Source organism: Cryptomeria japonica, chromosome 3 (genome assembly GCF_030272615.1).
Source record: "Cryptomeria japonica chromosome 3, Sugi_1.0, whole genome shotgun sequence".
NCBI lineage: Eukaryota > Viridiplantae > Streptophyta > Pinopsida > Cupressales > Cupressaceae > Cryptomeria > Cryptomeria japonica.
The window spans coordinates 423454525-423468418 of NC_081407.1; the positions used below are offsets into that span (position 1 = coordinate 423454525).

At 34.2% G+C, this 13894-nt stretch overlaps 1 protein-coding gene across 1 annotated transcript; it reads right to left on the reverse strand.

The window, feature by feature from the left end:
* Positions 1 to 5956: 5956 nt before the first annotated feature.
* LOC131070395 (type I inositol polyphosphate 5-phosphatase 8) lies at positions 5957 to 8584 on the reverse strand. The gene is made up of 8 exons (XM_058005900.2): positions 8411 to 8584; positions 8234 to 8318; positions 8041 to 8145; positions 7569 to 7956; positions 7282 to 7472; positions 7091 to 7199; positions 6852 to 6997; positions 5957 to 6758 (listed from the first exon to the last, which is right to left on the reverse strand). Exons 1-8 carry the CDS (start codon positions 8529 to 8531, stop codon positions 6638 to 6640), a joined length of 1266 nt encoding a protein of 421 aa, XP_057861883.2. The 5' UTR covers positions 8532 to 8584; the 3' UTR covers positions 5957 to 6637.
* Between the last annotated feature and the right edge of the window lie 5310 nt (positions 8585 to 13894).

A 13894-nucleotide genomic window follows, 5' to 3' on the forward strand; every position in this document is an offset into this window, starting at 1 on the left:
ATTGCTCCCACTCAAATTTGAGAGTCTTGTCAATTTACAGAAAACCTCACTCTGATACCAATTGTTAGGGTTTCAAGCAGATCCGAAGCAAATATGAACTAACAATTATATGCAGATTTAAATACAAAAGATAAAGAAATAAAATAGGACATAGATAACACAGAGATTTAACGTGGTTCACCTAGAATGGGTTACGTCCACCATACACAACCGTCCAATCTTTCTTATTATCCAGCAAAAATAGTGCATCAACCTTACAATGCCTTAAGCATTCCAGCCACTTATAACATGCATTTTTAGGGCAAAAACAAAGTCGGCCTTTTTAGGGTTTTATTACAATATCGGTTTTCATAAAAAAAAAACCCCAAAAAAATTTTCTCGGGGGCTCCCGCTCCTGAACCCCCACTTTTCTCGGGGGCTACCGCCCCCAAACCCCTGCCCGAGGCCCGACCTAGCCCTGGACCCCGGCAAGGATACGTGCTGAGTGTACAATACTTTGTTGATCAGTCGCCACATTTCAACAATGTTGAGAGTGAAGGATTAGATCGAAATTGGATGAATATGTTTTGAAGGGGAAATATTATGAAGATGATGTTAAATGAAGATGAGGATCAGGACTTGGGTTGGAATGATGATGGATTAGATTTGATTAGATTTGGATTGGATTTGATTTGGATTGGAATTGGATGAGTCCTTGGATTAGGACTTGATTTGATTGGTCCTTGGATTAGGACTTGATTGGATTTGGATTTTTCCTTGGATTATGACTTGATTGGATTTGGATTAGGACTTGATTGGAATTGATGATGAATTGGATTTGATTAGATTAAAGGATTGGATGATTGCTTGATGGAAGATTGGATAATCAGATTAGGAAGATAGATGGATTTGATTATTGGAATTTTAGAGATTTGATTGGATTAAAGGGAGAATGATTATGGAAGAACGAATAGATAAAAGGAAGAATAAAGGGGGAGGCTACCTAAAGTCGGATGGATGATTTAGACATAAATAATGGTTGAGGGAGGATGATTGTTTGAATGGATGAACGTGGACTATGGATTGGAGAATTTCTTGGATAGATAGAAATGGATTAGAGATTTGATGATGACAAGATGGAATTTGGAAAGAGGGATGATTGATTGGTTGTGGGGGACAGACTTGGCAAGAGATGTCAAGTAAAGAAAAAAAAATGGTCAAAAGAAGTTAGACTCAAAAGACAATCATGCTCCTTCACAACATATCCTATGACGAGAAAAGACAATAGTCAATGGATCCCATTTGGTTTCTCGGCTACGCTTACCCAAAGCAGACACTTAGATGCTTGACCCTGTTGGGTCCCATCCACGACACTCACTTCTTTAGGGTAGCCAAGCATCAATTCCCATGAAAACTCCTCATGGCGAACTTTGTGTCTCTACTAAGGGTCATAAAAGTATGGGTGATTTTGGAGGTTCGACCTCCTGCACCAATGACTAGAAGGTTTTTTGCCACTATGCACAAGGTGTTTAGTATGACTTCCCGTTAGAAGCTACCCTTCGCAGTTGTGCAAGCGCAATTGAGGCCTATAGCCCAATGAAGCACCAAGAACTTAGTAGTCACACAAGCATGATTGAGATCTCTAGGATCCTACTAAGCACCCAATGTGAGAGTGAACTCTCAAATAGCCCCAACCATTGATTCTTTTGATCTCAATGGCCTATTTATTATAGTGAGTTGGGAACCCCAGGTCCGGGTGTACTCACTTGGGTCGTTCCCCTCTCACCCACTCTAAGAGAAACTCGGGAGGGCAAGCCTGCTAAGGGTAACAAGCAATATTCCTAGAAAAGACCAAAGGGGTCCAGATTTCTAATTGCCTAGATAGGCAAGAGCATACTCTCCTACCCTTTGACTCTTCAAGACAAAGAAAACACAAGATTGTTTTACCCCCTAATTAGATCTAGGTGCCTAATAAAAGAAACACAATGTTTGCTTGAACCTCCTAGGCAACTTGCAAAACCACTTGATTAGTAGTTTGAAAATCAAGTCTTCGACAAGCATCCTGCAAAAGACAAAAGAATGATAAAAAAAAAAAAATTTAAATTTTTTTGGGAATGAGTAGAAAAACAAGAATAAAAACTTTTCTACTAAAGACAAATGTGGATTTGGAGGAAACTTTGATGGGTAATTGGGGTTTGACTAGGTTTTTGACACTTTCTAAGGGATAGGAAAGCATAAAATGGGGATTTTAGAGGCGAGGTGAAGGAATGGAAAAAATTGTCCAAGAGGGACAAAGGAGCAAAAATTGGAGAGACATTATGGAAAAAATTGGAGGTGATTAGATAAAAGTGGAAGAAGTTATGGAAAACCTTTAAAATAGAGAAATGTGGGATTTCAAGCTTCAAAAGTGGAATTTGGGATAAGGTCCTCAAGGAAGGAATTTGGGCAAAAATAGAGTGAAGATAAAGAAGATAAGGCGAAAAAATAGAATAAGGGTTTTTTGATTATTCCTGCGGTCGTGCTGATTAGCAGACAGTCGCGCTAATGCACGAGCGATCGCACTAATGTGCAAGTGGTCGCGCTAACAGACAAAATATTAGTATAAAACAGATAGCAAAAAAAATGCAGACGTGTTGATTAGCAGGCGGTCGCGCTATTGCGCGGGCGCTCGCGTCAAAACAACTAGAGTTAGTGCCTAGAAAATTCAAATTCAAATATTTAACAAAACGCTCGCGCTAGTCACATAACGGTCGCGCTGAAGAGACAACTGAAAACAAAAACACGACTAATCTAGTGTATTTTTTAGATTTTTTTGATTAGATTTTACAAAATAAAGATAGAAGTGAGAAGAATGGAAAGATGAAGAAGAGGAGATAGATGAATTTGAGCGGCGGTTGCACTGAAGCACAGTGAGGCACCGATTTTTTTTAAAATTTGATGCAGTCATGTCGAAGCCGCGACGGTCGCACTGATCTCACAATCAGTCGCGCCAATGCGCATGCAATCGCGCTGAAGCGTGAACCTGCGAGAAACCTTCACAAAAAACTCAATTTTTTTGTTAAATTTGGGACATGGGTCCCACCGGGCATGCCAGGATGAAGAGGAGAAAACATAGCAAGGCAAGATCAGATGGTTAGTATTTAAATGAAGCATTCAAACAGATAAAACACAAAGAATAACCATTTATACCTTGCTATTTTTACCTCTCCCTCAGATTGAGCTTGATGAAGTGGATGGATGATGAGGATGCGCCCTTGATGCTCCACTTGATGTGCCACTTGCTTAATTTGGATGTGGATTGATCTCCTTTGCTCAACAAGAATAATGGATTTGATAGGATTATTGGATGGATTTGAATTGAAAGATTGAAGGAAGAAGATGGAGGAGAAAAGAGCAGCATGACAATGTATGAGAAGTGGATGATTTGTGAGGAGAATAAGCTCCAATTTATAGATTGGAGAAGACCGATGGAAGGCCAAGATTGATTTGATCATGAATGGTTGAGATTGATTTTAGATAGAAGGCATGGATCAAGGGTGCCTTAGGAAAATAAACAGGAATATAAAATTCCTTGGGAAAAAGGGGGGAGAAATTTGAATTTCAAATATGAGGAATTAAAAATTCCAAAATAAGGATGCATTGAGGGATTCAAAGAAATTTGAATTTCTTTGAGAGACTCAATGTTGATGTGACATGAGTGGGAATTAAAAATTGAGGGATAATGATAAGCATGATTATGAGAGATTCTAGAAGGATTAATTAGGTTGAGTGGGATTAGGAAATATTGATTTGTAGGAATCACATGACTAGGTTAATTAGTTAGAATTAGTTAACTGAGTGGGTTTAGAGGAAATAATTATTGGAGGGGACTTTAGAAGAATAGGGGAATAATTTATTTATTTGATAAATTAATTATTGGACAATAGTGACATGATTAATTAAATTAGATTTAATTGATTCTTAGAGGAATAAGGATAACATAATTAAATTAATTAATTATGTTGATAGGCTTAAATTAATTAAATATTTTATTTTAGGTGTCTACAAAAACTATTTGAAAAAATGCAGAAGGCAACATTCCAATTTGGAGAATTCTTTGGATATGTGCGTGAGTTGTTCTATGATGAACAAAATAAGGAGACGTACATTAAACATTTACGTGATGATAATATGTTTAAATTAAAAAGAGTATAGAAAATGAAATATTTCCATCTAATATAGAGACAATTTTACTAATTACCTAGTATGTAAACTACAAAATGCAAGTATGTTTTCATGTATACGATGTTATGAAAAATGGATTTTAATATACTTATATTATTCATATTTTGGCTATTGTATATGTAATGAATGATGAAATGAATTTTATTCATCAAGGTATTGGTATGCTGATGATTTTTGGTATAAAATTTTTCATACACTTTATCTATTGATATACAACAAATATAACTTATTCGTGTTATATTTGTTACACATGATTATGATCACAATTTACTATTAAGACACATGACTAATGCTTTACCTAATGTTATGATATTTCAATTTCTAAATACTACAAATATATTACTAAGATATTTAATCAAACATGAAATTTTCTTTTATTTTAAATGGTTTTCATGATAATAAATCCTAACTTAAATACTATTCTTATTTTTATTTATAGAAAACAATTCAAATTATGGATGTTTTAGAAAATGAATCAGAAATCATTGTTGGAAGCCCAAATGCCTCAGTAAACTTGAACAAAATCGTTTAAACCAATATAGACAAATGTAAAAGAAATATTTTGCAACACTTGGACAAAATTGTCAAATAAATTGAACACACGGCTTTAAGGGTCGATGACGTGGAAGAACTTGAAATATTGGAAATGTAAGATGTGGCCAACAAAGCCAAAGAAGCATATTTAAAATTAGCTTCATTTCCACCTATGCTTAAAGAAGTTTACCATGATCATTACGAAAATAAAGGTCGAAATACTATTTTGATCATTGAAAAATTCATAATGACTTTACACAATTCCGATTAAGTACATTATTACCATAGTTATGTTTGAAGTTCTTTTGGAATATTACTTTATATAGTTAGGTTTATTCAAGTTGAAGCAATTCAAATATTTATTGAATATGAAATGTGTTTCAAATGCATATCATAGAAAATTTCATTTTAAAATTATATACTCTATCCAGTTTTTTTTTTATATTATATTTTATGGGAGAAATGTTGATCATAGATCCAATCTACATATATTCTGAAAAAAGATAATCAAATAAAACATTTTAAGCTGCAATTATACTCTACTAAGTGTTTTTTTTATATTATATTTTATGTGAGAAATGTTGATCATAGATCCAATTTATATATATTCTGAAAAAAGATAATCAAATGAAACATTTTAAGCTACAATTAAATAACCTATCTAATATAATCTTCATAATTATTATTTCTCTTACATGTTTGAGGGTCGCATTGCTACTAGCCTATATATCTTTATTTTAAGATATATAAGTTACGCCTGCATATATCGAGACATTTAATTTTTTCTTTCCACTTTCATATACTAATTGAACTGAAAAAATTGAACGCCTCGATATATCTCGACGTAATTTATATATCTTAAAATAAAGATATATAGGCTAGTTTATTTAAAGTCTAGTTGTTGCTCCTCATTGTAGGCCTTTATATTGTAGTATATGTTATTTTTTAAAGATTCGATTTTTTTTTAATCTTCCAACTTCGATATATATTGATAAAATTAAGGTTGCACATTTAATCAAATGATATAAACAAATATAATTTTCCTATGAAATTAAATATAATTTAAATGTATTAAAACAAATGTACACAGATTTATTCATATAATGAATGACAGAATAAAATATAATACAATTTTCAAGTGATGTTACCAGATACAAATTTTTTTGTGAAGTTAAATTTATTTTAGATATTAAAAATAAAATCCATGAGACCACTCTTAATAAATCTGAAAGCCCAAGCCCCTCAAATCTTCAAAGCCGCTTTATAACTTAAAAAAAGAGGAGGAAGCTGAATTGGACGCGGATCTAAATATCTGACTGTAAATCTGAGAAGCATATTTTCTTTCAGCCTCCGTAGTATTAGTGATCATTGTGACAGCCACATCTTGCCATTTTTAGATATTACTTCAGATACTTTAAAGATGTACTGCTCCACAAATGCAATTCTGCTGACGCAATTTCCAAGCGTGTGAGAAAGAGATGCAGCTTTCCATAGAACTTGGCCTGCATGTACTCTCCCCCCACAGGAAATTGCCCAGTTCCAATTTTGTTGGCTTGAAAACTGGAAATCGCGGTTTGATCTTTTCTGATCAACACCCCATAACCTCAACCTCTATTGCTTGGGTTATCAAGGTCTTCTTGCTACACACAGCACAGTTATCATAAGGTTCACGATGGACTTCGGACTCAACATTTAAGCTCTTACGGTCATCCATGTTGATTAGGATTGGCAGTAGATCCAGATCCACATCCATGCTCTTGTCATTCATTATTTAGTACTCTTGAATGTGAATGAAATTATAGGCGACTGGTAAGCGGTTCCTCTTCAGAGTAGGACTCGATTTATCATCTGCGCCTAATTAGAGTAATTTGAAGAATGCTTTTTTCTCAGCTTCTCTTTTCTAAGCAGCTCCAGCACTGGTAAAAATGGCGGACACAGGGCGGTGATCCGAAAATGTACTCTCTGCCCTCTCATACGACAATTGCTTCATCCCTTTCCCATACCAAAGTATCCGGTCACACCTGCAAAAGGAAAACAAATCAAATGGGTTAAAGGCGGGAATCCAAAAAACCCCAACTTTGAAGGGACAAATTACATATATTGCATTGTCATACCAGGCTGGAACGCGGCATTTTCCTCCTGGTTTGTCCTGGGTACAGCAGTATTGGTCCGAATGTGCAGCATATTTGTATGTTGGGGCGAAATCTAAATGCCCTTCCTCCCACCCTTCAAATCGTCCGGCATTTTTCTCCCATTGAAGCTGTTAAGACCACAAAGGAAAAACACCCATTGAAACAAACAGCCAGGGAGAATTTTATAGGATTGTACTAAGTCTTGTTATCAGAGAATTCACCTGATCGCTCAGTCGTAATGTCTTCCAATCTTTTTGGTGGATGAGAGATTTTGCTTCCGACTCTCCTATGGTGAGCCGGTAATTCAAGTCACCAAACCAGATGATGCAACTGCAGGAAAGGAAATTGCTTGAAATCTTTCGATAAAGAATGTTGCTAGGATTATAAAATGCAGGTACCTATTTTAACCTACTCATGTCCTTCAATGGTCTGCGGCAACTCCAAACCGGATTTGGTATCTCGAGGAAAATAGGTTCTCTTGAGGATCTCTACAACGTCGGAGTTTCGGCGGATCTCGTCACCCTGTTTTTGACCCGAAGCCAAGTGTGTGCACACAAAGCAGAAGCTCGTCTGATGAAATGACAAGCTAACGGAAACAGATCCCTGAGAGATAACAGCAAGTTTTAGGAATGAATCAGTAAAAAGGACATTTTTAACAGGGTGAAATTGCAAATGAAAGAGAGTAAAGAGTTTAATAACCTTGTTGCCCAGGCAGCCCATGATGCCGCATCCCACACAGGAGACTTTCAAGTCCCGAATCTGATGCCTCACCTCAGATTTCACCCATACTGTGATGAATATTCCCACCATTTGTTTGCTTGCAACTCTTATGAACAGTTTTCTCTCGCTCCATGGTCCATCCAATTTAAACTTGTCTATGCTGTGGGTGTCTTCGATAATCCATTGTCGTACCGGAGACTCTTCTCCATCGGAAAAGGGAAAGCTTGTGCTCCTGGAAGTCAAATCGTTTTCTGGTGCAGCCCTTTTATTCAACACGCCCCGGATGAGAGCATCCCATTTATCGGCTGCCCTGCTGTTTTGTGCGCCAAAAATCTTCCTAGCCTTGAGCGGAACGATTTCCTGTAGCCTGTTAAGATTACACCCACCTCAACATCAGAATTTACATTCCACCGAATTTGCCAGTGCCAATTTAGAGCATGCATAGTCATACCCAATAACAAATATATCGCAAGATTCTTTCTTGCCAAGCCAGTTCTCCAAATCCAATGTGTCTTTCGGTGTTCTTCCACCAACGTTCCATGTACCCACGAACATCCTGTTTCACATAAATCCACTAATTTCTCAGCATGTACAGTCAAATTGCACGAGCAGCTCTGTTTTAGAAATAAATTCGGAATAAAAACCTGTAATTGAAATTATCGACACATTCCGTCCACAGAGTCTCCGACTGTCCCCGCAACAGCGCTGGACAACTCTTTGGTGATTTGTCTGCAAAATCAAAAACTCCCAATCATTAGAAACAACATTCCATTCATAACTATTATTGTTAGAGGCCCATTTATAGCTAGCGTGGTATTTACTGAGATTAGGAAGTCCATTGGAGAAGTGGGCATGAACTGCTTCGTCCTCTGCATCGCTCTTGAATTTTTCCCCGCCTGATTTGAGGCGCAGCCATTTGTTTGCCATCAATCGAGGCCACATTACTTGATCCACTCCTCAATATCAATGCACAAGAACATGTCATACCTGCAGAGAGAAAGGGGAGGCGGAGTGTTAATTAATATGAACGCAGACAACACAAATACGGTGTCCAAGTTGGATGCCTCACCGACAGGCTTTGGCGGTGATGGAATCCTCCGGAAAAGGGGCGAAGAACATGACAGTTCATATAAATGGGAGTTGGGCGATGGATGTTTGAATACATACCATGGGTGAGCGATATTGAATGGATATATTCAGTGAATACCGCTTCCAAAATTAGCGCCACATCAATCTCTCGACCTCTAATTCACGGTCCACGCTATGTCACTTGATATTTCTTTTCAAATCATGTTTTTAACGTATTACAGTTGAAAATGGCAAAATGGAATCTAGACTAATTAGTTTTTGTCTTTAATTTGGGGAGGTGTCTCAATTATTTAATTGACCATATTAAAAGGAATGGATAAGTCATCCTTTTCAATAGTATTGTTGAAATCAAAGTTTTTTAGTCGAAATCGCCAACCCAACATTAATAGTACATGTTTTATTTATATCATAAATTAAGAAAACATTTTCAGACTCCATGAGATTGTGAGAACATAATTGAGTCCTTGCCTTCAATAGGGATATGTTCGATTTCACCCCCTCTTCTTCTTTTTTTTTTTGGTTGTTGTTATGATGTAAACGAGATTTGTTTCAATTTTCTATGTTTTTTTCTTATAGCAAAAAAATTATTAGATGGTGGTCCTCCTTTCCATTTAACAAGATGGCCTTTTAGTTGAGTTTTATCAAATTTTATGGGATCAAATCAAAGATGATTTTTATATGTTTTATTTGGAAGTCTTTCATAAAGGTTCTTTCATAAATTACAAAAAACATGTTCGCGTGTTTCATGATGCCAATGCACAAATTATGATCAATAATTCTTTGACTGCTCCTTTTGAATTGCACCAATCCATAAGGCAGGGATGCCCTTTATCTCACATATGTACTTATTGTTGATGCCTTGGGTTAGCTTCTCCAAGAAGCCAACCAATTGAAGCTTATTAAAGGCATTTATATTCCATAAGACAGAGTGGTTATTAACTCTCATTTTGTTGATGGTAATATGTTCTATTTGCAAAATCATGAAGAAGAGTTAGAGAATACCTTGGAAATCCTTGATTTATATTGTGCCATTTTTGATTCGCAGTTAGCTCATAAAAAGACTGAATTTTTGATGTCTCAAGTTGGAGGTAATCCTGGATGGACTTAAGGAATGTTGGCAAATCAAACATGAGGAAATTACTAGATATCTTGGCATTCCCTTTGGTATAGGGGTCTCTCTTTTTGATATGTGAGAATGGTTCCTAAACAAACTTAAAAATAAACTATTTAATTTGGGCAACAAAATTCTAGCTTTGCCAACCAAGATTCAAGTAGCCAATAAATTTTTTATTGCTTCCCATGTGTGCTATGCATCTTGTTGGATGTCTTTTAAGAGGAAATTTGAAGACCTGAAGAAGTTAATTAGAAAATTTCTTTGGTTCAAATTAGATGGCAATGTTGGTTTTATTGTGTCTTCTTGGTCTCATTGCATTAAACCAAAACATAAAGGTGGTCTAGGAATCATTGACCCAAAAACTCAAGGGTTGTGTCTTGTTGCGAAGTGGATTATTAGAGCTACTAAAGGGCATGAACCATGGAAGATACTTGTTTGTCATCGATTTTTCCAAGCCAGTGCTAATAAAAAATGGCAATTTCTTAATTGGTTTGACAAAATTATGATGTATCCCTTTTTCAAAATCAAGGCCTCCCTCCCGTTGCAATCCATTTGGAAGGCTTCACAACAATTTTGTCAATTTTTGCAATGGAATTCATACTTCTTATAGCAGGGTTTCATCTTTGCTTCTTTGTCAATCTAGTGGAATAAACTTATTAGTTATGGCAATCAACCACTTGTTGTTTTCTTTCCTAAACATGCTTACTATTTGTATAAAAAAGAGATTCGACAATTTAAAGATATCTGGGATTTTAATACCTTTGATTGGGCTCCTTGGATGAAAATCAAAGAGCAATTTCAGTTAAACATCAAGTATAGAGAATTTCTGATATTCGTGCAATCATTAGTCCCTCAGTGAGTTATCTATAAAAAATTGTATGCCATGGGAATGCAATAATTTTAAGGATTGGAAATGGTTGGCTTCTTCTTATTTCCGCTATCTTCCTATAAAGAAAGTAACTTATCTCCATCTATTGCCTCATTGTGAGATCATTCCCAGCCTCAATTATAAATGGACATGCAAAATCAGTGCCAGGAGGTGGAATTTAGTGATTGCACAACTATGGAAATCCAAAACTGATGTTGAGACTCAATTGCTAGCTTGGAAAGTTCTTCATCATAAGCTGGCAGTGGGAGATAGTCTAAGATGTATTGCAATTCAACCACTCAAATGTCCCTTTTTATTAGGTAGTGAAAATATGAAACATATATTTTGGGATTGCCCCTTTCTAGAAAAACAATTGAATGCTATTTTTACTAATTTTTCTAGTATTTTTCATCATAAGCTGAATTGGAAGGAAGCTCTCTTTGGCCTTGGTTTGCATGATAATTGTATTGTTGATTCAATTAGACAAGTGATTTTAAGACATATTTGGAAGGTTAGGTGTATTGCTATGTTCTCAAGCAATTATTTTTCAGAAACTAGTATTTTAAAGCTTTGCTTTGACATAGTTTTTCAGGTTGCATTTTTATTTTCATAACTTCCAGATTTATCTAGAGAAATGTTCGTCCCTTGGCTCAACTTTAGAAAATTCAAGATCGAGCTAACTTGTTGTAGAACAACTCCAATATAGATCTTTGTAAAGTGTTCAAACTGAATTATTAACGTTTGGTTTCTTATGTATGCCATTTTTTGTCTTATATAATTATCTTTGTTGTCTTTTAAGTTATCATGTCTATTTGAAGGTCTTTTGTAAATTCTTTCAACTATCCATTTTAGTTGAATATCATTTGTAATCTTTCTTTGATTTAATAAAAAAAATACTATTTTCTATTTCTAAAAATCTAGAAAAAAATGTTGTCCAATGAGAAAGAGGACAAGGAAACTATTAAATCGGTCTCCTAAATTTTTTATCAGTTTTAGATGTTTATTTTTTTTAACTGATTTTCTTAAAGAAATGAAATATCAATTTGAAAAAAATACAACATGTTCAAACATTTCTTATATGATTTTCTTTTGTTTATACTTTATTTTTAAAAAATTTGATTTGTTTATATAATTGGATTATAGTTCAATATTATATATTAGAGATAAGACATTAGAAAACATGAATTTGGGAAATGTCATGGACCAAGTTCATTTAGGTATTTAGATTGACTACCCAAAAAAATGTTTATGAATTGTTGTTGTAAGGGAATAAATTCTTTAAATTATTTTTGCTTTTTTTTTTTAATTTTGAATTTATGTGTACAAAATAATAATATTATAGAACTGAGATGTTATTTGTTTTCTAAAGATAAAACAACTCTAGCAGTCTCTTTATATCACCAAGGCACGTTTTAAATATAATTTTTTTCTTATTCTGATCTCTAACTACATGAACTTAAACATATAAAATTAAACACAATAAAAAAATTTATTGTTAACTATAGATGATATTTTCCCATTAAGAATATGAAATGATTGATAGTATTTGTAACATGAGACATCCATTCTATTTCAAAAAATGAAATCACATATATTCTTATTTTGAATACTCCAAAGGTTTTAATGAACCCTTAGGTTTGTATAAAAAACTACAATTTATTTATCACAAATCTAACAAAAATACATTATTTCAAAAGAAATAGTAAAACTATATTAAACATCATTGAGAAATATTAATCATCCAAATATTTTTATATTTATTAACGACACATTTCATGATTCATTTCAGTTTCTCTGCGATCATTAAATTACATTATTTTCAAATGATCATAACAACTACATTTATGCTTCTAATAAGATTAATTACAAAATTTCATTCTTACAAAATGTCATATCCAATATTTTATTTCAATATGTTAAAAATTGGGATCATCTAGGATACTAATCATAATATAATAATATAAAATAAATAAGATGAGAATCATGTACAAGTATACATTTTACGTATTACACAAGATATATATGGGAAAAACCATTTTGGATAAAGAACTCCATAAAAATTCATTTATTAAAACACTTACAAAATATAGTCTAGTAAAAAAATTGACTAATCCTAGAGACACTTCTCCTTACTTCCACCTCGCCAATAATACCTTATATGAATAGTGATATAACTCACTATAGAATTTCAAATTCACTCACTCTAAAATGTGTGTGTGTGTGTGTGTGTGTGTGTGTGTGTGTGTGTGTGAGAGAGAGAGAGAGAGAGAGAGAGAGAGAGAGAGAGAGAGAGAGAGAGAGAGAGAGAGAGAGAGAGAGAACCTCCTTAAATATAAGAGAAAGGGTGGCAAAATACTTAAAGGGTATTAGTCACACCTATTCAAAGAAACCATTTATAAATAATTAATAACCTAATATATATTGGATTATTAATTAATAAATGGTATGTTCTTTATAAACTTATGTAAACATATGTTAGAATAGTATATAGATGTTATATAGGTATAGCCCATATAATAATATTATATTTTAACACTCCTCATTAATCTTAATAGCCAGGGCATCACATGTCTATCTATAAAAGAAAAAATAAGTGTACCTCAATAATGTAGGTCTTATTTAACAATGACAAATAGAAACATGTATGTTTTCCAAAATGAAACATATGTTTATGGACTATATCAAGTCGTTTTGTTGTAATTGATAATCCTATTGTTTTAAAAATGATGCTAGATATATAAGGTCTTATAAAGAATTTTATCAAATTGTAGGTCTGCTCAAATTAGCCTCACCCCAGGTTTTGTTGGTCATTGTTGCCGCTAGGATTTGTTGTTGTCATTGATGTCAACATATTCCTGTGATTTATTGCTCTAGTGGTTGCACATTGGTTTATTGGGATCATGGTTCGGTATATGGAGTATTTCTAGTATCATTATATCTTTTTATATTGGTTTCAATGATCCGAGAGCTTAATTGATCATATCATATGATCCGATTTACAATTTGGTTCTTTTAATCAGTGCTTTGCACAGTTCGGTATTTCCTCAGGTATATTCTAGTGTGATCAAATATTGAGCTATGTTTTTGGTATATTGTTTGGGATGTTCATGTGTATCTTCGTTTTAGATGGATCATGTTTTGGTGCTCCGCAAGTTATCTTTCCTCGTGACAGTTGCTGCTATTTGAGTGTTCTTAAGTTTCAGATGTTGATCAATGAAGATTTGATAAGTGGTG